At 38.2% G+C, this 24,147-nt stretch overlaps 1 protein-coding gene across 1 annotated transcript in view; it reads left to right on the top strand.

Annotated features, from left to right (window-relative positions):
- The first annotated feature begins 3,154 nt into the window (after positions 1 to 3,154).
- Positions 3,155 to 24,147, top strand: part of si:ch211-106h4.4 (MAM and LDL-receptor class A domain-containing protein 2) — a 32,510-nt gene continuing 11,517 nt past the window's right edge. The window contains exons 1-33 of the mRNA XM_044026726.1: positions 3,155 to 3,288; positions 3,460 to 3,588; positions 3,918 to 4,034; positions 4,208 to 4,298; positions 4,430 to 4,595; positions 5,823 to 6,036; positions 7,393 to 7,515; positions 7,650 to 7,774; positions 8,634 to 8,865; positions 8,970 to 9,238; positions 9,343 to 9,433; positions 11,073 to 11,213; positions 11,618 to 11,743; positions 13,025 to 13,158; positions 13,271 to 13,442; positions 13,718 to 13,837; positions 14,144 to 14,298; positions 14,396 to 14,491; positions 14,840 to 14,930; positions 15,011 to 15,130; positions 16,886 to 16,976; positions 17,055 to 17,205; positions 17,320 to 17,539; positions 18,141 to 18,258; positions 18,803 to 18,932; positions 19,014 to 19,092; positions 19,194 to 19,349; positions 19,807 to 19,932; positions 20,014 to 20,229; positions 20,317 to 20,436; positions 21,960 to 22,121; positions 22,273 to 22,364; positions 23,821 to 23,991. Coding sequence (XP_043882661.1) covers positions 3,237 to 3,288; positions 3,460 to 3,588; positions 3,918 to 4,034; positions 4,208 to 4,298; positions 4,430 to 4,595; positions 5,823 to 6,036; positions 7,393 to 7,515; positions 7,650 to 7,774; positions 8,634 to 8,865; positions 8,970 to 9,238; positions 9,343 to 9,433; positions 11,073 to 11,213; positions 11,618 to 11,743; positions 13,025 to 13,158; positions 13,271 to 13,442; positions 13,718 to 13,837; positions 14,144 to 14,298; positions 14,396 to 14,491; positions 14,840 to 14,930; positions 15,011 to 15,130; positions 16,886 to 16,976; positions 17,055 to 17,205; positions 17,320 to 17,539; positions 18,141 to 18,258; positions 18,803 to 18,932; positions 19,014 to 19,092; positions 19,194 to 19,349; positions 19,807 to 19,932; positions 20,014 to 20,229; positions 20,317 to 20,436; positions 21,960 to 22,121; positions 22,273 to 22,364; positions 23,821 to 23,991 — 4,596 coding nt within the window. The 5' untranslated portion in view covers positions 3,155 to 3,236. The remainder of the gene's footprint in view (positions 3,289 to 3,459; positions 3,589 to 3,917; positions 4,035 to 4,207; positions 4,299 to 4,429; positions 4,596 to 5,822; positions 6,037 to 7,392; positions 7,516 to 7,649; positions 7,775 to 8,633; positions 8,866 to 8,969; positions 9,239 to 9,342; positions 9,434 to 11,072; positions 11,214 to 11,617; positions 11,744 to 13,024; positions 13,159 to 13,270; positions 13,443 to 13,717; positions 13,838 to 14,143; positions 14,299 to 14,395; positions 14,492 to 14,839; positions 14,931 to 15,010; positions 15,131 to 16,885; positions 16,977 to 17,054; positions 17,206 to 17,319; positions 17,540 to 18,140; positions 18,259 to 18,802; positions 18,933 to 19,013; positions 19,093 to 19,193; positions 19,350 to 19,806; positions 19,933 to 20,013; positions 20,230 to 20,316; positions 20,437 to 21,959; positions 22,122 to 22,272; positions 22,365 to 23,820; positions 23,992 to 24,147) is intronic.

The raw sequence follows: 24,147 nt of genomic DNA on the forward strand, positions 1-24,147 counted from the left end.
TTTCGCTGCTTCAAACCTACATCCATCCTCATAGACTTTCATCACTTAGGGGTGTACGCTATAGAAAACAATTTATCTGTCTGTTTAATAATACTGGCTGTCAAGCTGTCATTTTTCCCTTTGATATTATTAGGAAAGTTTCACACAGGCATAAATGTGGTGTGATGGTGTGACTTGTAGGATCATCACCAACCTGCCTGCAATCAGTTTGCATTTAAATGAAATTCTCCGTTTAAATCCGCTATCAACAATATAGAGGATTAGTGCATTGTGCATTGGCTTCAATCAATCAATCTTTATTTATATCACACTTTTCACACAAAGTACTTCGCATAAAAACAACCCAATTGTTCAGGTTTTGTTTCGTCTTAATCATTTTTATAATAATATTTTTTGTGACCCTGTCTGTCTGTCTCATATATCAACATGGCAGATGTAAACATGGACGCAACTATAGTCAGACAGCAACAATGTGTTGTAACCTGTACATTGACTGATACACATGAAGATAAGTAAAGCTCTCTGATTGGTGTGGCACACATATCCTATATGATAACAACAATTATTATTAGATTACAGTGATTGTTGCTGATGAAGAGAATATTTTGTGCATCCTGAGTGTAGCAACACAGTATCCTGTTTAGAGGCAGCTGCCTTCACATGTTGAGGTTTGGTCTCCACCTCTTCCTTAACATCTATCATAGCATTTTGCATTCTCACTTCCTCTTTTGTTATTCTCCTTTTTTGGTTTGGAAGACTGTGCTGAAATATTAACATCAGTGAATGCAGTGATGCAGGATGAGGACACTGTCCTGCACTCTGGTTTAGTTCCAGAGTAGCAAATGTCTGCTTTCAAACATGTTCAGAGGTGTTTTTATTTATTTAGTTTAGTGTTAAAAATGATGTGTGTCTGTGTGTGTGTGTATATATATCTATATATATATATATCTATATATATATATATCTATATATATATATATATATATAGATATATATATATGTTTATATGTATATGTATATATATGGATATGTATATACATGTATATGTATATATGTATATATCAATACCTAATTGATAAACATGCACAGTTCATCACAGGATAACCCTAGTAAATATTCATCATAAACCACATACAATTGAACTAACTGCATAGAAAAAGGAAGGGCGCTTGCAGTGAAAAAAAAAGAAAGAAAAGAAGCTATTTTTCTGCATATTCTGCAGCCACTCTTAGTGAGTATGGAAGACTAATTACACATTGTACTATGGTAAACTTTTATTACTTATACAAATATATCCAGTATATTCACGAATGCATGTATTTATGACTGCAAGTCATGAGGAATTTTGACTATTAATACGTTAGTCCTTATGTTACCATAATACTGTATTTCCAGTACTTCATCCACAACGTGTCATTTTGTGTTATGTGAGAATGTAGGATTGTGTTGTATGCGTACATATTTGTGTCTCGTTTCGCTGTTGCTACTTTCTCTTTCTTAAAATGTGCACCTGTACTAATAGAAATATTGAAATTGAGACGAAAGGAAAAGAAAGAAACGAAACAACAACAAACGACTGAAATGACTCAACTCTATGAGTTAATGAAATAAATAGAGTTTAATTCTAATTATTTCTAATTAAAATAAATTAGAGCTAAATAGTTCTAAGTATTGGTCACTCTGTACAGGAAATGAATGAAACAGTCCCATCACTCCCTCTGTAGTGTCAACACTTAAAAGTGATAAAATTGCTTCCTGCGTCTTTTCCCTTCTGCTGATGGAGAGTCTGCATCATAGCCGCTTCCTGCCTTCCCAGCCCTCACTGACTTCACTCTTGCGCCATCATTTCCTGAAAACACACTAACCTTTGCACAGGTATTTTGATAGCGTACAGTCATTGTCACAAGTTTGACTTTAGACCTTTGATGCAAGAAGATAATGAATGGTATCAATTTACATTACAACTGTTTAGTTACATATATATATATATATTTATATATATATATATATATATTTATTTACAGTACTCATAATTACTATATTATACTATAATGTCTAACATTTAATTCTGTGCTGTGTTTTTATGTTTGCACCAGAGAGTGGCAATTAAATTACAACCATAAAATGACCATTCTGGTTGTGACTGACATAAACATTTTAGGTTTTCCAAGGTCATTAACCTGATCTGTTTAATGTGCACATGATTTTTTTGGGCGACCCATAGCCAAGCAGAAAGAGAACTTGGTTTGTGACCAAAGGGTTGCCAGTTTGAGTCCCCGCTAGGTTTAAGGGCTGGGCACAAATAAAAGTTTTTAAATAATGAAATAATAATCAGTAAATCCATCTTTATGCAATATGCATAGCATTTAAATTTTAAAAGTAAAAATGCTGTTAAAATAGAAAAAAACCTGAATGTAATCTCACTGATATGCAAAAACCTCTGCCAAATCAACGATCATCCACTGTAGCTCCCCCTAGAATTTACATAGTAAAATTTGAACATGAAGGGCCCATGTTACAATTTTAGTAGTATGTAAATTCAACAATAATTCTATTTGTGCTACAGCAGCCACAAAGTAGCACAGCTACTCACCTTCACAATGACACAGCTGAAGCTTTCCTGTTCAACCTGTAAATAGCAAATGAGTTCAAAGGTTAAAGAATCCCAGGTTCCCAACCTTTTCTGCATGGAGTTTACATGTTCTCCCTGTGTGTGACACTAAATTGACCTGTTAATGTGAGAGTGACTGGTTGTTTATGGTTGCGATGGACTGGTGACCTTTGTGACCTGTCAGTGGGGAATGTAATATATGTGATATAAATGTAACGGGGTAAAAAAAAAGGGCATATGATATAACTTCATATTAATCACAGAATCATTTTGAGATTATTTCTGACACATTCTGTGATAGTGCCAAATACTGTATCGTCAAAAGAAATGATATCATAACTGCTGACAACAGGAGATTATCAAAGTCTGTGCGTGTACTATCACCCGTAGCATTCATACAACATTAGGTCATTCTCGTAATCTAAACATAAAGTGAGACATGCACCAGCAGCCATAAATGTAACATAATTTCCTGGGTTAAGTATGGACTTTAAGCCGAGTTTTACTGATAAGGTCTCGTGAAGCTTGGTTGTTGTAAAGGCTTCACTCCAATAATTCAGTCATATGCTCCTAATGAGGAAGTTAGCTGAGGTGACAGTACTGAGAAATCCCAAATTCTTTAAGCATGACTGTGTGTCATGTTTATTTAGACATGAAGCAAATATTGGTTCTGTCAGGTAAGAGTCTTCTCCACTAAATATCTTACACTCTTTTTTTATCTTATTGTGTGTTTTTTCTACATGCAAATAAAGTTGACATTCATAAATGACACAGTTGTGTCGTGGTTGTTTTGGTTGAAAATGTGTGTTTTCATGGAAGCGACTCTTATAATCTGATTCTCTCCACAGTGTTGTTGGTCACTGTGTCTGCTTGTGTGGACGGCGAGTTCAAATGCACGTCTGGAGAATGCCTTTCCACCCAAGTGGTCTGTGATTTTAAGAGGGATTGTAAAGATGGCTCTGACGAGGAATTCTGTGGTATGCTGGTTTTCCTGTAAATCATTTTCAACTGAACTCTTTTACCATAATTTACAGAATATGTTCTCTTTGTAGTATGCTAATCATTTGATTAAACTGAGAAATTATAAAGCTGCAAGGAACCCTAAGTAAACTATCAATTAGAAAAAAAAAGGTTTTATGGTGTAAAGGCATAAATAAGATGCACTTATTCAAGTATTTATCAATGCATAGATCAATTCCAGTGGGAAACTAAAAAATACTCTCACACTGTGAGGATGTAGAAAACTCCAGGATAGAATAGAATAGTGTTTCTGGGTAAATTCTCTGTTACCTTTCTCTTTCTTGAGATTGTGACTTTGAGCTCCACACCTGCCGTTGGAAAGATGCCTCGAATAAGTGGACACGGCAGATGGTAAACATGACCGGGATACCTGGACAGGACCACACTACAGGAACCCCTTGGGGTGAATATTAACATTCTACATCCTATGTCTAATAACAATGATGATAATAATAATAATAATAATAATAATAAGGATTATTATTATTACTTTGGATGCATTGGCATTGAGTGATAAAGGTGTTTTCATTGCAAGATCTAGCCTTTGATAATTGGAGGTTTTTCTGCTTGATACAGGACATGTCATGTATACAAATAAAAGTGGTTTCCAGCCAGTTCATTTGGAATACTCTGTTGATACACACGCAGCGCTGGCATGTCAGATCAGGTACTTTTAATAAAAACACACACAAAAAACATGTTTTACAAGTACATGTATGTCCTACACAGATAATCAAGATTAGAAGATGTCATATACCAAATGCAACTTTAATTATTGTGTTTATTTATGTGTTTCAGCTTCTGGTACTACATTAATATGGACAGTCCATCATCATTGCAATGCCTTCAACTAAAAATTACCAGCAGCACTACTGAGAGAATGTTGCTGGAGATTCCTTCTAGTACAATAAAGAGTTGGCAAAAGGACTCGGCCAGTATTGGTAACCTGCCAGGAGGATACAAGGTTAGTAAAATATTCTGACTGTCCATTAGAGGTGGGTAAAACATGTCGTCTAAGACGGTAGTTCTCAAACTTTTTATACCAAGTACCGCCTGTGAAAATATTGAGCTCTCAAAGTAACACCATTATCTGCAACGTTAAAACACAGTGGTATAGATAGGTTGAGCAAAGTCAGCGACAGACTTTTCACAGGAGGCAGATTTATTAATAATTAGATGAATTTGCTCTCATTGTCCTCACATATACTGTACTTCACACACTGGTATAGTGTAATTAGATTTAGATGGAGTGAGCGATAAGGTGACACTAATTGTTATTATTTAATTTAGTATTTGTTTAATTTTCTACGTACTCTAATCAAAATTTCCTCTAAGTACGACCAGAGTAAGCTCGTACCACAGTTTGAGAACCATGGATCTAAGATAAATTTGTGATTGTTGTTTTTAAAGATATTCAAAATGATATCAAGTATTCTAATGACTTCCCAAAAAACGACGGAACACGCACTGAGACACCACACATACGAAGCCCTCCTTGCTGCAGCAGTGAGCAGGATTCAGTGTCCTGTGACCAATAGTGGACTAACATGATCACATGACCTCTCGCTAGTATCCTCCCTACCACACAGGTTAGCCACGTGTGATCAACTCTGTTTACCCAGAGTGAAATGTTTCTACACTGTCGTTTAGTTCAGTCTTTGGATTTTTTTACTTGAATGCTAAAGATTAAAGATAATAAGAGTTGTTTTCCTGAAATCTGCAAGCAACAATTAATGACTTAAAATGAATTAAAATCCCAAAATTTTACAGGATATCCATTAATTATCATTATCGGCAAAATTTCAGAATAATATTGAGGTATTATTTGAGCTATTATTTTTTTGCCCACATTGCCGACCTTTAACATTCTGTCATTCATAAAGTCCTTTCCCTCCCACATACTCTGGGGTTAAGGGGAAGTGATCCCATCAGATTTCCCTAATCAACAGAGTTCTGGGTATGATGTTGACTAATGAAGCTGTCACATTGCAGCATACATACAAAATACACAAAGTCCTCAGCATGTTTCCTCCTATCCTGTGGTAAATCTATCCTGACTGTTTGCTGACGTCTCATCTTGTTCCACTCATCTATTTTTTTAAATAAATAAATGAATGAAGAAAGAAACTGTGATTCGATTACCATGAACTTTAAATCTACAAGTGCAGAATAAAGACTTCTGTTTCCACAGCTGCTGTTTTCATTCATACCTTCCATATCGGATTCTATGGGCATTATGCTGGATGACATCAGCTTTGAAAACTGTGGAGAGGGTGATGTCCCTGCAGGATCAGACCAACTCTCATGTGATTTTGAAATGGACACGTGTTCCTGGTACCATGACTACACTACCAGGCTTTTGTGGGACCGGAATGCGAGGAAATTTCAAGATGAAACTAAGAAGAGTATGTGTTGTTCATACTTTATGGCAATCCTATCTTAAAGTTTAAACTATTCTAAATTCACTTTTGATCTATAGCATTCATTGTATCTTATTGACAGAAAACATAAGCCTTTTAACAGTTACTCTGTGGTAAAAAAGACAATAGATATTGTAACCTTAAGGCTCGTCAACACCAAGTGACCTTCCTTTTTGAAGCCTGAGGATTTGGCCGACACTTGGATGAGGTTTCGCAACCAGAGGTTCACATACATCACCTGCAAGCAGGCATATATTGGACAATACCATCTGTCAATCCATGCAGGTGACGTTAAAATCTGTAGTGAGAGTAGAAGACAGGTGGAAGAGAGCCTGGCGAGGTGGAGTTATGCACTGGAGAGAAGAGGACTTAGAGTGAGACAGATGGTACGGGTAAGATGCAAGCAGTAGAGTTAAATATCTGGCGGTCAAACTATCCAAAGCAATGGACTGTGCAGAAGAGAGTGTAGACAGGGTGGAGTGGATGGAGGCGAGTGTCAGGGCTGATGTGTGACAGAAGGATGGCAGCGAAAGCGAAAGGGAAGTTCTACAAGACGGTAGTGAGACCTGCTATGATGTATGCCTTGGGAGACAGTAACACCGTCTAAAAGGCAGGAGGGAAAATAAAGTAAAAGTCAAGGTTGAGATTGTTCGATCATGAGCTGAGGAGAGATAGTGATTATATCAGACAAAGCCTGTTGAAGATGGAGCTGCAGGTCAGGAGGAAAAGAGGAAGACCACAGAGAAGGTTCATGGATGTTGTTAGGGAGGACGTGAGGACAGCTGGTGTAACAGAAGAGGACACAAGGTATAGGACAAGATGTAGGCAGATGACTCACTGTGGCAACCCCTAAAAGGAGAAGCTGAAAGAAGAAGACCAGCTGTCAATCACCTTGGTGTCCACTCATGTGTGCCATGCTTTTTCATCCATTTGTCTCTAAATGGGAACATGATTTATTTATTGAGACCTGACTCTAGCAATTAAGACTATTAACTCCTCGGGAAAATGTTTACTGGCGTTTTAAATCAGGTGAAAAATAGGTTAATTTTCCCATAGACTTCCATTCAAATTGAATCCATTTAAAACCAGTGGTGTTGCCCCTGGTGGCTATTTAACATATTCTTATTTCCCCTTTGGCCTGTCTGTGCAAACTAAAGGACCAGTAACGACATGTAATGATTTTAATATACATAAGTGGTGCTTACGTTAGTGCATTATCACAACCCTAAAACTGCAGCCTTCATTGCCTCTAAAGGTCAAGGGGCTCTGAGCAGCTTTTTTGGTTAGCTTCTTCCAAAGCCAGTGCTAATCATGTTTTTTTTTTGTTTTTTTCCCCTACAGATTACTGCATGCTCATCGAAGCTGCAGACAAAGATATCTCTGCCAGACTCGTCAGCTTCCCTCGCCCTGCAGGTCAAGAGCTGTGTGTAAGCTTCTGGTACCACATATTTGGAAACAGTGTTGGTGCGTATCTTGCCATAACCATACTTCTGTAAAATACTAAATCCAGATCGTCTACTAGTTTACAAAACTAAATGCCTAATTTCATCAGTTTTCAGTTTTCACAATCGATTGTGATTCCCACACATTTTTATCAGGTTCCCTGAAATTCATAACGAAGCACCCAGGTGAGCCAGAGACAGTTGTGTGGATGAGGACTGGCACCCAGGGAAACAAATGGCGATTGGCTGATCTTTCCTTCAACAGTGACAAGCCAATACAGGTATTGTGATTGTTATCTGATGTGTTTGTATCTTCGGCTTTGTGTTGTCAAGCTCATTTTAAGACCTGATAAGACAGAAAAGCAGTTTGAAACCAGTCTTCAACCCAGAACTCCACAAACACTTCTTACATGTTTTCTTTCAGTTAGCTGTATAATCACTGTGTTCTTGTCAAATATTGGATTAGTTGAGATGGACTTTTGATACGTGTGACTTTGTGTTCAGTGGACATCCTTATATATGATGGCCACTTTATTAGGTACACAGGGCACCTACTATAGTATATTTATAGACATATCTATAAATAAAGAAATACTTATATTTCAGTGTTAAGTTATTTTTCGATTTACTTGGTCATTTATTATTGCATTTATTTAGTCATATGTGTATTTCTCTATTTATTTCTTTATTTGTTGATATGTCCGTTTTTGTCCTCCTTAGTCTTCTGCATACCTTGGATCTTTAAAGTGGTCATTTGAGTTACTGTTACCTTTCTCTCTCTCGCATCCCCAACCAGTCTATTCATTCTTCTCTGTCTTTCTGCCATTAAAAAGGCGTTTACACCCAGAGAACTGTCTCTCATGTTCTCTTTTTCAGGATATTATCTGTAAACCCTTTGGATGGTTGTGCAAAAGAATCTGAGTAAATCTACAGTTTCAGACCAACCTATTCTGGTGCCAACAACCATGCACATCCAAAGTCCCTTATATCACCTTCCTTCTGTTGCTCGGTTTCAACTTCAGTAGATTGTCTTGATGTCATGTCTACTGCAGTTCCTGCAGTGTGATTGGCTGATTATCTATTTTCATTAACGTCTCGTAAACCAAGAACATCACTTCATAGAGTCGTGCCGTTTTCCAGTTTATTATAGAAGCTGTTGCGAGTGGTATCCAAGGCAGCATAGCCATCGACGACATAGTGGTGTACAGCGCTGCAAATGGTTCTTGTCTGCCTGAGAAAGAGTGCACCTTCCAGGGTTCCCTCTGTGGTTTCCAGCCTCAACCATCTCTTACCTGGGACCGGATCAGGGGGTCGTCTCTACCAGCCAACTCATCTGGCCCCAACACAGATCACACTCTGGGGACAGAGCAAGGTTTGAGTCTCTCATTTGACTAAAATCGTGCTGCCATGACAGTTCAGGCTGTTGCTAGTTTTTTGTGTTTTTTAACAAATCAGTAATTTGTGCATAACTTGTAGGTTATTACTTGAGTGCCCACTTGTGGGGTCACCCTGTTGGGTCTACAAGCACGATCATGACAGCAGTCATGGAGCCCACTCCTCTTGATGGGGAATGTCTCATTTTCTGGTACTACATGGAGGGAAGTGGAGTGGGTGAACTCACTGTGTACCTTCAGACACTGGACAGTGACAAAAATCCTCAGAAGCTCTGGCACAGAAGTGGAGATCAGGGAAGACACTGGCGACATGGAAGAGTAACACTTCTCAGCCCGGGTACCTCATATCAGGTAGGTACATACTCCCACTGCTTTTGTTCTGGATTTTGGGAAATGAACGCCCTTCATTTAAAGACAAAGACATGTCCAGTTAAATATGTGATTCTACATTACAGGTCATTTTTGAAGCTACTGCTGGGGATGAACCGAGGAGCGATATCGCCATTGATGACCTCACTGTCCTGAATGGTGCCTGTCCCGAAGAAGGTTAGTGACAAATAGTCAACAAAGAAAAATGGGGTAACACTTTGTTTTGACAGTCCACTGTTGACTCTCCTTTAGTAATCAATGAGTACAGATGAACAGATTATCATTTGACACTTATTCAGCTGATAAGTGACAAACAATTAACTAACTGCCAGTTAACTGTAGTTGTGCTTCTAATGTTGCTTCACAGATTCTAAACCTAACCCTTTAGAAAAGTGCCTGTTATTATATTAACATCTAACTACTTTACTCTACTACTTCCTAGTTGACTGTGAACAGACTATTAGAAGGGAAACGACACTTGCACCTGCAAATGTGTGTCAGGACCATCTAATTAAAGTGAAAAACAGTTTTTTAGTTTCCTGTTTTATTTTGAAGTTTTTCCTTTTGTGTACCTTGTTTAGTGTGACTTCCTGCCCTGTCTGTTGTTCCCGCCCTAATGTGTTTTACCTGTGTCTTGTTTGTCTCTGCACATGTGTGTATTCAGGCCTTGTTTAGCATCCCAAATTGGATTGATTTTTAAGCATATACAACATACTGTATCTAGCCTGATTTTTTGGACAGCTTATTTTTTCAAAACTGATTCAAACCACATATCGAGGTTGTTTCAAATGCGTTTATGCGTTTTTACAGATCTGTTTCAATCTGAACATCTTGGTTATTTGGATAGGATTTCAAAATGTCTTCCCCTGGGATTCCACTGCATGCATATCCGTCACGTAGCATCTCTGTGGCAGCATCGGAAGTAATAAGCATCCACTTTAGTCAATGTGTCAGCTTCCACCAACTCCGTTTACGCTGTGTACTGGCTCTGTTGTTCCGTGAGTCCGTTGCCAGATGATGGAACACAACGACTCAATTAAGAAGAATTCAGCGCGAGAGGGACAGGAAGTCAAACACCAATACAACTTAAAGCGTCCACTTTCAAAATAAAAGTCCCTGTGTTGACACCTTATCGTATTTCCATGCATGCAGTGGAATCCCAGGGTTCTGCATCCCTTGCTCTGTGACTCGAACAACAACAACAACAACAACAATGAAGACCTGGAGAGAAGGAAGTTAATTGGAGTTGCGTTAAACGGTCAACACAGTGGAAACATATAAAGGTTTGTACCACCCTCCACAGCCTTTTGGGACAGAAACAGGCACAGACTTCAGCTGTCCATTTTGTTTAGACTACTGGTTTTTCGGGGCGTGGCCTGTAACTATAGAAATCCATGTGGAAGACTAGACCAGGCAATGTCAATGTGGACGCATGCAGATCAGATCTGATCACTTGCAATATGTAATGTGAACCGTTGGATGATCAGAATCTGATTGGATATGCTTAAAAATCCGATTTGGGATACAGTCTGAATTACAGTCTCTGTGCTCCAGTGTCTGTGTTGGTTCATTTCATGTTTTATTTTTTGCCTTTTAATTAATTAAACACTCTTCATTTTTGATAACTGTGCTTTGGTCCTCCATTTTTGTACACGTCATGACCAAAATAAGGTGATACCGAAAATTGATGAAAGAATCCAAATGAGATGTATTGCCAAGTAAATCTTTCACAGTCATTTATGAAGAGATGAAAATGTGCGTATTATATTCAGGATGGGAGCTGGATGCTACATTCTTTTCTGTCTATTTCCTGTAGGTTTTTGTGACTTTGAGATGGACTTGTGTGGTTGGGTGAACAATCCTCCAGTAGAGTCTGGAATGGAGTGGGATTGGCTCTCACCCCACAGTGAAAGACAATTAATCCCAGACAGGGACCACACCACAGACTCATCTTTGGGTGAGTTAGTACATCAGTGATTTACTTCAGACAGAAGACGGATTTTACATTCACAAATAATGTTTATCAATGCATGTTTTTATGGTTTTATGATACTTTGAATGGTCCCTTTGTCCAGTAGTCATTTTAGTTGTCATTTTTTGCTTGGGGCCCCCTGATCTAAACAGAAATGCTAGGTCAATCACTTATTAATTTCTATATATTATCACTTGTTTTTCACACATTATACATCTATTGATTTTCAATAAAGCAATTGAAGAACAACACATTTGAATTCGGCCTAATTTACTCTAACTTGGAATTTGAAGTGACTGAACCCAACTACAATCATTTTTTGGATCCATGCTATAGCGTGCAGACACAAGACACCATTGGAAAATGTTTTGTTTTTTTTGTCTCTATAGGCCACTTTGTGTCATTTCATGGCTCTAAGGTAAATGATCATGCCCGACTTGAGAGTGAGACGATGGCGGCTGTGGACAGAGCTTGCCTGGAGCTCTGGCACTACTCAGATGGATGGTTAGATGAAAGTGAGTAAAAACAAAAATAATTATTTAACTAAAAAAAGGCAGCTTTTGTTTAAAAAAAACAGCCCCCCCACTTTTTTAATGCATATATTGAAATAATAATTTCCTGTACCATTAGTTAATACTCTAACCAAATGTAACTTGGACATGCAAAAGAACAGCTAATCTCAGAGTCAACACAACATTTGAGTTCAAACTAAAACAGTTTCCTGGTCAAGATGTCATGATGTGGCATATCAAAACAGGGGAAAATATATGAACTCAATTACACAAAATCTTGTCAAGATTATTGTCAATTTAGCATGTACAAGACACTATGGAAGAGGATGGGGGCCAGGTATGAATTTTTTTTGGAATTAAAACTTAAAATTTAAAAATATAATCAGAATTGTCACTTAATCTCAAAAGTCAGGCTGTTTTCCAAATTGTTTTTACATTTGTCTCCAATCTCCAATAAGGCACACAGAGGAATCAAATACTATTAAAATCTACAATAAGAAAAATGTATGTGCATGAAGAATCTTGTACTTTTTTTACATTCTATATACATGCATCTCTGTGCATGTACATTTATGATTCATTTATAATACATTTATGAAACTGTATGTTGAAGCGGGGCTGTCAGGGGCCCAAAACAGGATTACAATATGCTCTATTATTACTCTTTTATTAATTAACCCCATAAGGTCTTCACAACAGCTCAGCTGCTCAGCTCATAATACATCTATATACTATATATAAAAGTCAAAGTAAACTTTATTGTCAATTCAGCAGCATGTACAAGATACACAGAGGACAGCAGAAATACTATAATACTGTACTATATACTATAAAACATGTAAAAGGTAGAATTAATTAATACATTAATATATAAAAAATATCATAGGAATTAAACTGAATATCTACAATGACAATAAGAATAAATATCTGTGTGCTTGAAAAATCTATGTACATAACCTTTATTCCCCTGAGTTTATACATGAGGCAAAACCTTTTTTACACGCACAAATAAAATATAAGCATTCTCTGAGTGATTGAAGTCAATGGGAGGGAAAAAATGGTAAAAAAAAAAATAAATAAAATTAAAACATCCAAACTATAATGCTAAAAAAAGCATGAGATTTTACTCTCACTAGAGAGGGGATTTTGGAATGCTCTGATCTTCACGAATTGTACATCTAATTGTCAACGTCGTATCACTTTCCTCATCTTTACCTCTCAAGGCATCATCCACAGTCTCTCAAAAATCTGTCAATAAACACAACTCCTCAACAACTCTTTCAGGGCCCTCTTCCATAACACTGACAGTTTTTGTAAAGGATTCTGTTGGACTGCATGCTGTGTGGAACACAACAGGGTACATAAATAAAACATGGATCCAAGGCAGGGTGGATTACAGCGCATCAGAGCCTCACCAGGTAGAATGACCTTTATAGACGATTGCCTTTCTGGAGAAGATACTGCACATAAAAAGTAGAAATCAAAGCAAAGCTCTAAATGAACTGTCCCTTGACCTACTGTATATCACAGATTATTTTACAAGCCAGCTCTTTTACCACATTGGGTGAATGCTTTGCCCTGGACGATGTCCACATCATGAGGAACAGGGCTTGCGATTACATCATCCCAACCACCACTTCAGCCCCTGCCACAACAACCACCCCTGCTCCTGCCTCTGCCATGGATTGTGCCTTTGAACAAGGTGACACACAAAGTTTCTGTCACAGAAATTGTATATTGCTCGGGCACATTACAGAATATATCATTAACTGCCCTTAAAAGATATGACATGATCACTATAACTTATTGCTTGTTGCTGAACTAATAAAATACATTTTAAAAGCCTTGGGAAAGATGCTCAAGATGTAATTTGGGGTAATAAATCAGTTTACTCACAGATGCTTTGCTTAACATACATCATTCTCAAGAATTAAAGGCTTGTATACAACTGTTGCATTTAAATCTCTTGTGTATCAGGTCTGTGTAATTGGGTCAGAGAGGACAGTGATGATTTAAAGTGGACTCTCAGCAATGGACTTCATGTGGACCAACCATGGGATGGACCTCAGTATGACCATACTGTTGGAAATAATCAAGGTATTGACTGTTGATGGTAAAAACAAAACAGAACATGTAGCCCAGTGGGGATGTCAGTTGACTGGATTCATTAATTAACAACTCTGAGAAACAGTGTTTAAGTGTCTGTTTCAAATATATATTACTATATGAGAGACTGCTTCATGCTTAATCCCTGTACATTTACTTTTTTTATTGATTTTGTCCTTCTTTATTATGTTATTATTGAGAAAGGTCCATTTACTGTATGTTTATATGGAGAAATTGCTTTGTCAGTGATGAAACAGACACCTTGTCACAGCTTCTCCATGTTTTGTTTTTACCAAGGTGTCTTTTTGCTGTTGAATGGCACGAGATCAGAGAATGGCGGGAGAGCAGTCATCTCCGTTCCTGCTGTCAATGTTAAATCATATGTTTGTGTTGGATTCTGGTACTATATGCTTGGGCCTTCTGTATCCACGCTGGACCTGCTGGTTCAGACAGTACGTAACTGGTTTGTGTCGCGACAAACCTTCTTTCACAGGTTCTGTTTCCATTTATTTACCTCAGAGCTACAGTGACTGTATGGCTTCATTCTAGAAATCCTCCGAAGTGTTAGTCTGGACTCGCAGAGGGACCCAGAATCCAGAGTGGATGAACGCACAAGTAACCATCAGCGGGAGTGATATCACAAAGGTGAATTTTAAATAAAAGCACATGTTGATTTGCACACCAACACTATAATGTGGAATTTTGTAGGTTTTTTGTGCGATACTGATATGGATTGTGTTCTAATCATATAATTATTTGGCTATAATAATGACATTACTTTTGCTGGGTTAAGCTACTTCATATATAATGGCAGCACTGCCAGCACTGCCCCACATTGAATTTAGTATTGACTTCAAACTATTACTTCAAATTTACAGGAGCAGACATGCACTGAAAAGCGAAGTCTTCTATGTTTTTTTATCAGTTTACTTTGGATGAAAGTATTTGCCAAATGATTTAATATAGCCAAATGTTTTCCCTCGTTCCCTAAAGATGATGTTTGTTGGCCAAAGAAAGACCGACAGCCAAGGATTCATTGCCATTGATGATATTAGAGTGAAAGACGGGGCCTGCAGTGATCAGAGTATGAAGACACCAACACTACCTGATATTAATAGGAAGTTAAAGTATACCAGTCATTTATTACACTTTTTCCCCGTTTAGATGTGTGCGCATTTGAGTCCAGCTTGTGTGGTTTTGAGAACGATGTCAGTCATTTTGGTCACTGGTCTCGCAAAAAGGGAACAAAACAACATGTGGATCACACCTATGGAACTGAAAATGGTGAGTGGAAAACTGTGGCAGCAAGGAACACTTTAGAAATATGCGAGTGAAAGAGTGGAGCAATCATGGTCTCACAACAAGTCGATGAAAGTTGTTACAGTATATAAAGTGCTTTCCAAAAGAGATTTCCAGAACCAAGCAGAAATTCACAAATATCACCGCTAACCAAGCTCCTATTGGACAATACCAGCTGTCAATCATGCTGGAGTTTCAATGTTTATTACCTAAATGGGAACATACTTTACAAATTTACTTTATGTTCTGTTGAAGAAGACCTGAAACTAGTGATTGAAACCATTAACTTGAGACTGAAACCATCGCAGTAAGCCAATTTTCCCATATACTTCCATTTAAATTGCCCCCTGGTGGCTGTTTAATATATTCTTTCTCCTTGGTTGGTATCAAAGAACAAAACTAGAAGACTAAATTCACTTTTTATATTGTGTCTGATATTTTCATATGTTCATGGGTCTATAAGACACAAGTCAGTGCATCAGTTGTTGTCAGAAATTCCCTTACACTTCATTCCATTACAGATTGGCTACATTTCATCTTTCCCAGAGTTGCCAATTTGGCAACTTTGTTGCTAGATTAGGGAATTTTCAGACCCCTCAGAGAGAGAATCGCAGACAAGAATGAGTACTCTGTACTGTGATCCAAATAAAATAGTGTCTGTGAAGATGGGTTTTGTTTTCCACTTCCCTTATTTTACAATTCGGTTTAACTGTTAATCTACAACACTCGAGTCCTCCCTTCCAGTTCCTGTTGTACCTTCAATGAGAAGGAAAAACCAGAGAGGCTTTTAAATGTACTGTATATCTGATGAATCAGTTTATTTGCCAAACTTGGGAGCAAAGGTCAGTGTTGCCAACTACTTTCAATAGAAAGTACATTTATACACATTTGCGAACATCAGGTTGATTATATTTTTTAAGATACACTGCCTGGCTAAAAAAAAAGTTGCCACCTAAAAAAAAGGGTCACAACGTTGGACCGCCTTTAGCATTGATTACAGCGCTCATTCGCTGAGGCTCATTTGGGCACATAATGTTGCTGAACCTAGACCTGACCAACTTCAGCAACCCCTTACCTATTTGCTTAGTTAAATCCAGGTGGCAACTTTTTTTTTGGCCAGGCAGTGTATCTTAAAGAATATAATCAACCTGATGTTCGCAAATGTGTATAAATGTACTTTCTATTGAAAGTAGTTGGCAACACTGACCTTTGCTCCCAAGTTTGGCAAATTCATGATTTTACAAGTGTACTTCCTGAAGCACAACTCATGTTTTTACAATCATACAAAAGAATCCCAATAACATGGGCCAGGTTTCATTATTAGTCTTTGATGGTCGCTAGCAGCTGCTAGCAACTTTTCAATATGCTATATTCAGCTTGTGATGAGAACACTGCTTCACTTCCAAAGTCAAAAGTAAGAAAAAACCCACCTACCTCTGCCAATGGGGTTATTCTTTTTGTCTCTTTGTCAAAAAAACATCATTCAATGTTATAGTAATATAAGTGAAATGCGGTTCCTTCATCTACCCCCTGAATCTAGTTCAAATTGATTTTATATTCTGTTTTTATATGTTTTTTCTTTGTTTCCCATCCTCCCAGTTTCAAGAAAGAAAGAAAACATCACTAGTTTTAGTGTTATACCAAACAAAGAGACAGACAAATGACATAAAAAATTGAGTAAATATCAGCATGTTTGCATTTTAGCTCGATGTGATTATCCTCTAACTCTTTTTCCTGTAGGTTTCTACATGAGTGCGATGGTAACAAACAAAGTGGCTCAGCTGCTCACACCAGAGATCTCATCAGATACAGAGATGTGTGTACGTTTCTGGTGAGTACTGTTTTTACCTCACACACATTATGTGTCAAACATCCTCTGAAGACGATGTAAGTGTTTGTTTATCTTCAGGTACTGGTTGCCTGCAGGTTCCTCTAACAGCCTAGCTGTCCATGTGCTGCAGAGTGGCTTGCAAGATGAAGCCCTTTGGCAACGGTCTGGCGCATCTTTCACAGACTGGGAGGTGGCAGAGGTCACTGTGTCCTCCCCAGTGAAATTTCGTGTATGCCTTTCTCTACTTTTTGCTTTTTCTACTTTTTTGTGAAACCATCTCTTTTAACTCATATCTGTAATTTTCTGTGAGATACTACTTAAAACAATGAATGCTCTTCACCAGGTGGGATTTACAGCTGTCCAAGTGCCAGGCACCAACCCTACAGCAAAACTTGATGATATTTCTCTGAGGGATGGGGCCTGCACCCCTCCAGGTAGCTGTGACTTTGAGTCTGGACAGTGCAGCTGGATCAATGTGCCCAAAGAAGGTGGACATGACTGGTTCCTGGCCAGCGGGGGTTCCCATGGCCCACCTACAGACCATACCACTCAAACCTCACAGGGTGTGTCATCAGATGTCATCAGACCTCAAGTTAAAAAGCTCAACATTAAGCATAAAAAATTTCTCACTATCAGATACCGGGTGAACCGCACTCAACCCACATTTTGACTTTTAATTTATCATCTATTGTCTGCTAAATGGTAGCATAATTACCAAAATTAACATCATTTTCTATTGGGGAAGACTTGAAAATTAGCAATTCATACCATTAACTCTTAAGGAAAATGTTTACTGATATAAATTTTATGATAATATTTCTTTTTACATTCCAGACGGTCGCTTCCTGATGACTATTCAGTATATTCTTACTTCCTAACTCACTTCAGCAAGGAAACCCGACGACTCTGACCAATTTTTACATATAGTTAACAGTTTATGTGGCTTTAAGGTGCAACTGCCAATGTTGCAAATAATGATGAGTGAATAATGAAGTAAGAAACTGCCAGTTGTTAACATTACTGATTTTCAACTAACTTTGATTTCTGCTTAGACATTTAAATCAAAGATTAAAGAGAACGCAGTACTAGATAAGATTGTAGTTTGGGTTAAAATGTATGGGTTAACTAACAAATCCTATTCTCGTTATTTTATTTTGCATGCAGGTGGTTTTCTGCTGAGCTCATCACTTCACCTAAACAGTTTAGCACAATTGGTGTCAGAATGGATCCAACTGACAGACACAGCCCACTGTCTCAGCCTATGGTACTATATGGAGAGCAGGTCAGCATAAAGAAAAGCAATTCTTACATCACAATGTATGTGACAATGCAGAAGATGCACTTTATCCTGTTTACCCTGGTTAGTTTCCTTGTTGACTTCCTCAGGAAGTGCGTACAAATGTCATTTGGACGTGGATCATCTGTCTTGGTTTGTGCAAGACTGAGACTCTTCTGTGGCGGAGTTCAGTCTTACACAAGACTTCATATTTACAAAATAATACTTTCAACCCCCTAAAAATGTATACATTTTGTCTATATCATGCTTTTAAAGGGTGCTCAGACATGCTCTACATGTGTTTTAAGAGCCATTTTTACAATTTCACAAGCAAAGAGGTGGGTTTTGTTAATTAAACACCTAAATGTCTACCTCATTTAGAACACATTTGATAACTAGGAAGGGAATTTATGATGGCTGTCATGACTATTGTATTGTTGTTTCTATTGTATTGAGAATTTTGTGAAGTGAAATGTGTTGTTTTTTTTTCCTTCTTCTTTTGGTTGAAGTAGTATAACCAATAAACTTTTGTAATTATTTCTCTTGTCAGTGATTGTGGAACATTGCGGGTCTACTTGCGTTCAGGTCCATCCGACAAGGATCAGCTGTTCCGCGGTAACAGCAGCGGACACAGCTGGAGCAGGTTCTCCACCTCTGTGAACAGGACCAAACCTTTTCAGGTAACCTTAAACTGTGGATAATATGATTAAAAAGGTAAAAACACTTATATTCACTGACTTTTTGAATAACATCACCTTCAGCTGCTGATTGAAGCAGAGGCTACTAATGTGGGATTTATTGCAATTGATGACATCAGTCTCACACCGGGTCTTTGTCAAGGTACTGATACTTTTTTTTTTAACTCCCTTTTTTTCTGGAACATTTCTCATAATCATTTGAATAAAAAAAAAACAAAAGACAAATGTCCCTGTTTCTTGTAGTGAATGAAACAAGTTCAGGATTTGGTGGTTGCTCATTTGAAAGTGGCACATGTGATTGGGAGGACACCAGTGATGGCCAGTTACAGTGGGTGAGACGGAGGAACGCAACTGCGAACACTGGACCCCATGTTGACAACACACTGGGCACTGAACTGGGTAGGACCTCACACTAACGCCTCACACAGTGGCATTAAATCTAATGAGTAGACCTGTGATGCACATATCTCTTATCATGCATGTTGAGCTGAAATTAGCTGCAGATTAGGATAGTTACTCATATTTAAAGCAGCTGTCAATGACCGTCCTTTAATTCTGTTATCATTCCCCTTCCTCCTCCTTACGCCACCTAATGAACATGTTTGAGGATGGAGTGTAAGGACCATTTTGTCACTGACCAAACATTCTAGATCAATGATTGCTGTTGGAATATTGTGTTATTCAACACTTTAACTGAAGGATTTCACTGACAGCAGCTCCATTTTTAAGCCTTCTATTTACAACTTTCCACTCATGTTCACTTAATAACTTTGCTCCTGCACCATATTTTCAGCTATATTCTGTGTGTTTGAATCGTTTTCCTGGGATTCTTCTGCTTCTTTCTTGAATCTTCCAGGTTGGTACATGGCAGTGGAGCCTGAACGAGGAGATCAGATAAGCCCTGCAGCTCTGCAGAGTCCTGCAATGAAAGACGCCAGTGCCACCTGCGCCCTTCACTTTTTCTACAACTTATATGGCGATGGTAAAAATCATAAATGTAATTGTGTTCTGTTCCCTTGTCTGCCCGAGACCTTAAGATATTGTGTTGGATACACTGTTTCAGACATAAAAGAGCTGAATGTGGTGCTAAGGGTGGGTTCCAGGTCCACCGCTCTGTGGTGGCTTTCGGGCAGCCAAGGAGATCTGTGGCAACATGGCGAGGTGACGGTTGGCAGAGTCCCTCAGGATTTCGAGATCCTCTTTACAGCCACCAGGACCTTCAACAAACCTGGACACTTGGCTATTGATGACATAGACTTCAGGAACTGCACTCTGCCTGGTAGACATTTCGCTTTCTAAAAACATGTTTATAATTGCATTAAGATGATTTACGTGAATGAAAACATGTCGTTGGTTCCCTTCTCAGAGCCACAACCGCTGTGTCCAGAGAACATGTTCATATGCAACAACAGAGTGTGTGTTGAGCACAGCAATGTGTGTGACTTCAGTGATGACTGTGGGGATTGGTCTGATGAGATCAACTGTGGTGAGATATCCAATCCAAATAAATATCCAATCGCATAAGTACAAATAGACAGGAAACTATGTAAACAAAGAAAAAACATATAAAAACAGAATATAAAACCACAAAACACACACAATACAAGATCAATGAGAATATAAAACACTATTCATATACATGGTCAGGGAATGTTAAGGAGAAGAAGTGGGTTTTTAGTCCAGAATTAAAAACTGGCAGCGTGGGAGCAAGTTTAATGTAGGCGGGCAGTTTGTTCCATAATTCCAACACAGCTAAGGCTCTGTCTCCCTAGTGTTTTAACCTTGACCTGAACGGATTTTTTTCAGATTTTTTTTCAGACCTCAGTGATTGTGATGGTTAATATGGGTGTAAAAGATCACTGAGGTGAAATTGAGCAAGCCCATTAAGGGGTTGTAAATAAAAAAGCAGAATTTTAAAATTAATTCTAAAAATAACACATAGAATAAAGCACAGATGCCATAAGGTGTTAAATGCTCTCGCTTGCATGTTGCAGTCAGCAGACATGCAACAGGGTTCTAGACCAACTGCTAACACCAACATAAAGGGCAGTACAGTAACCAGGTCTGGTGGAGATGAAAGCATGTATGACCTTTCAAAATCATTAAAAGACAGGAAAGGCTTGACCTTTACTAAAAGCTGCAATTTGACGACTGAATTAATCTGTAGATCCATTTTATCAACGTGGTTTTGCTGCATTCCGTTATCATTGAAATTTGGTCGGAAAGTCGGAAGTGGGGGTTGAGTCAGAAGTCAGAAACACAAACATATTTGGGGCTAGCTAGCCATCGTTAGCATTTGTTAGCGATACCAGTCACTAACACTCTACATGTTATTCTGTGCACACAAACAGCGTAGCAACATTTCTACTGTTGAAAAATAAAGAGTATTATGTGTACAACTGATTTACTGTAAAACAAACACAACAGAGGTGCTATTAACAGTAAATGTAGCAGTGTTTGTGTAGCGGCAGCCATCTTGGAATATCATGTTAGTGTTGGTGAGGTTGCTCCAAGTTTCGAAGTTGTAAAAACAAGTTCCCACTCCCTTGGAACCTTCTGAGTTCCAACTATAAATGGAACACAACTTTTTCACGGAAAATAATAAACTATTTTACAACATATCAAAAGGAAATGTATATTGATTTTCAAGAAGCAAAAGCAAAACAAGGCTTTGCAGCAGACTGGACATGAAAATACGCCCTCCTCTACATTAAACCATACATCAGTGTCACACATTTTTTGGTTAAACTGATATAAATTCTATTGAAATAAAAGAACAAACAGCAATACAGTAGACATAGTGAAATAGTGTTTCTCATGTCCTGTAATTATATTATGAAGCTACTTATGAAGTAACTTTTTTTGCATTAAGTGAGAGACGGCAATTTTGAAGTAAACATACACGCTAACACTACATTAAAAGACATAACTGTTTCTGTATAGTTCTAGGCATGTAAGATTTGGTTCTTCCTTTTTCTCCCTGTTTATATGAAAATAAAAATAATGTAGAGCAAAATGGCGTGGTGGAGCGCTGCAGCTTCAACATAGGCCTGTGTTCCTGGACACAGAGCGATGTGGACACACCTGGAGACGAGTGGAAAGTTGGCCAAGGATTGAACATGTGGCCCAACCACGGACCTCCCAGGGATCACACCCAAAACTCTGCTGCAGGTAATAGACTCTAAAAGCCACTTGGCTAGTCATCACGTACTAGTCATCAGTTTTGAGTCTTGATTATATGAGTCCACGGAAGGATAATGTCTTCTGTTGTCAATCATCAATGTTATACTTAAACTTTGCCCTTTTATTTCTTTTATTGTAGGTTTTTATATTATACCCGCGACTCACCTGACCATAAAGGGTCAGACATCAGAGATTCTGTCCAAAACTTTACTGCCTGGTTTGAACTGCAACGTGAGTATTCTCTTTGCAGGCTAAATAGATTGTATTCAGTGTGAAGATTTTTATTAAATCAAAAGAAGGGAACGCACTCAGTGTGCAATCCTCCAGTGTATTGCAAGTTTTTTTTAATTCTGAATCTAGACCTGTGTCCGGGTCACCAGCACATACAGTGAGTCAGTCAGTCATCATCTAACCGCTTTATCCTCCACCAGAGGGTCGCGGGGGGTGCTGTGCCAATCTCAGCTACATCGGGCGATAGGCGGGGTACACCCTGGACAGTTCGCCAGTCCATCGCAGGGCCACACACAGATAGAGACAAACAACCATTCACTCTCACACTCACTCCTACGGTCAATTTAGAGTGTCCAATTTACCTATTCCCCACATTGCATGTTTTTGGACTGTGGGAGGAAGCGGAGAACCTGGAGAGAACCCACGCACACACGGGGAGAACATGCAAACTCTGCTAACCACTACACCACCATGTGGCCCCACCAACACATACATTTTTTATTATTATTGTTATTGTTATTGTTATTGTTATTATTATTATTACTATTATTATTATTATTATTATTACAATAATCTGTGTGTTACATTCTGGTACCAGAAATGTTTGCATTTTGATCCACTGTATCCAAAAGACATTCTTGATCTGTATGTAACTTTAGCTGTTTATAGCTAATATTATCTTATCATTTACATTAGCTTACTATGTGCATCTGAATTTAAAATGGACTTTCCTTGTTAAATTTAAATTCAAATTCAATGAGTTCTGACAGAGATATTTACAGTTTTACCCATTATACCAAATAGGGATTTATTATAAATCAGTTGGCGTATTCTTGCCCAACTTTAATGGGAACGTCCCTCAGATTGCTCTGCCACAAACTGTTGACAGGAAATTGCTGAAAGGAGGACAAACTTACAGATAAATCCATGCCAAATTAAAACATAACCACCTTGGCGGAGGTAAATATAACCTTTTTGGTTGAGAGAATACATTTACTGTTAACTATTGACAACATACTGTACATACACGATGGATAGTTCTTCACAAAGTGAAATCGTAAAAGACTTACAATATTTGGAAGAATCAGCATAAATTTTCAAAATTAGTGGATATGTTGGAGTCAAAGTGAGGGGCATCTTGACGGGTTGAGAAAATAAAATACAGAAATGGTCTTTGTTGCTGAAGTGATGTAAACATCACCAAAGTGCATATTGCAGATGTGTTTCCATCAATGCAGGCATGTTTCTGCTGTGTTTACCAAACACAGAACACCTTTAGAATATAATCCTGTGATAATTCACTGTGCACTTGTTTTATGTCCCTTGTGCTTATCTCCGCTATATAAATGTGTACTAGTACATCATTAACCATTCTTATAGCTGCACCGGACATTCTTAAAATATACTATCATATCATTCATCTCACTGTTGCAGCAATAATTCTGTTTTTTTTAAGGTTAGATTCTTCTACTTCAGCCTGGATGATGATGCTGCAGCCAGACTAACAGTCCTGTCCAGGACACTGGGGTCTGGTAGTGGCGACACTCTTTTATGGCTCAGGGAAAACTCACAGAACTACAACTGGCAGAGAGCCGATGTCATGTTCTCCTCATCGGCCAACAGTAAGGTCAGTAAGGATACAGACTGTCACTGTAGATCTGATTATGAGGATTGCCTGAGGAGAAAGGTCTCATTTATGATGTCACAATAAGTAGTAAAACTGTCACTGGCTTTTACACATTGACAGTTACAGATATTAGCTTTTGTGTAAGACTATCTGTGA

Source organism: Solea senegalensis, linkage group LG1 (genome assembly GCF_019176455.1).
Source record: "Solea senegalensis isolate Sse05_10M linkage group LG1, IFAPA_SoseM_1, whole genome shotgun sequence".
NCBI classification, from domain to species: domain Eukaryota; kingdom Metazoa; phylum Chordata; class Actinopteri; order Pleuronectiformes; family Soleidae; genus Solea; species Solea senegalensis.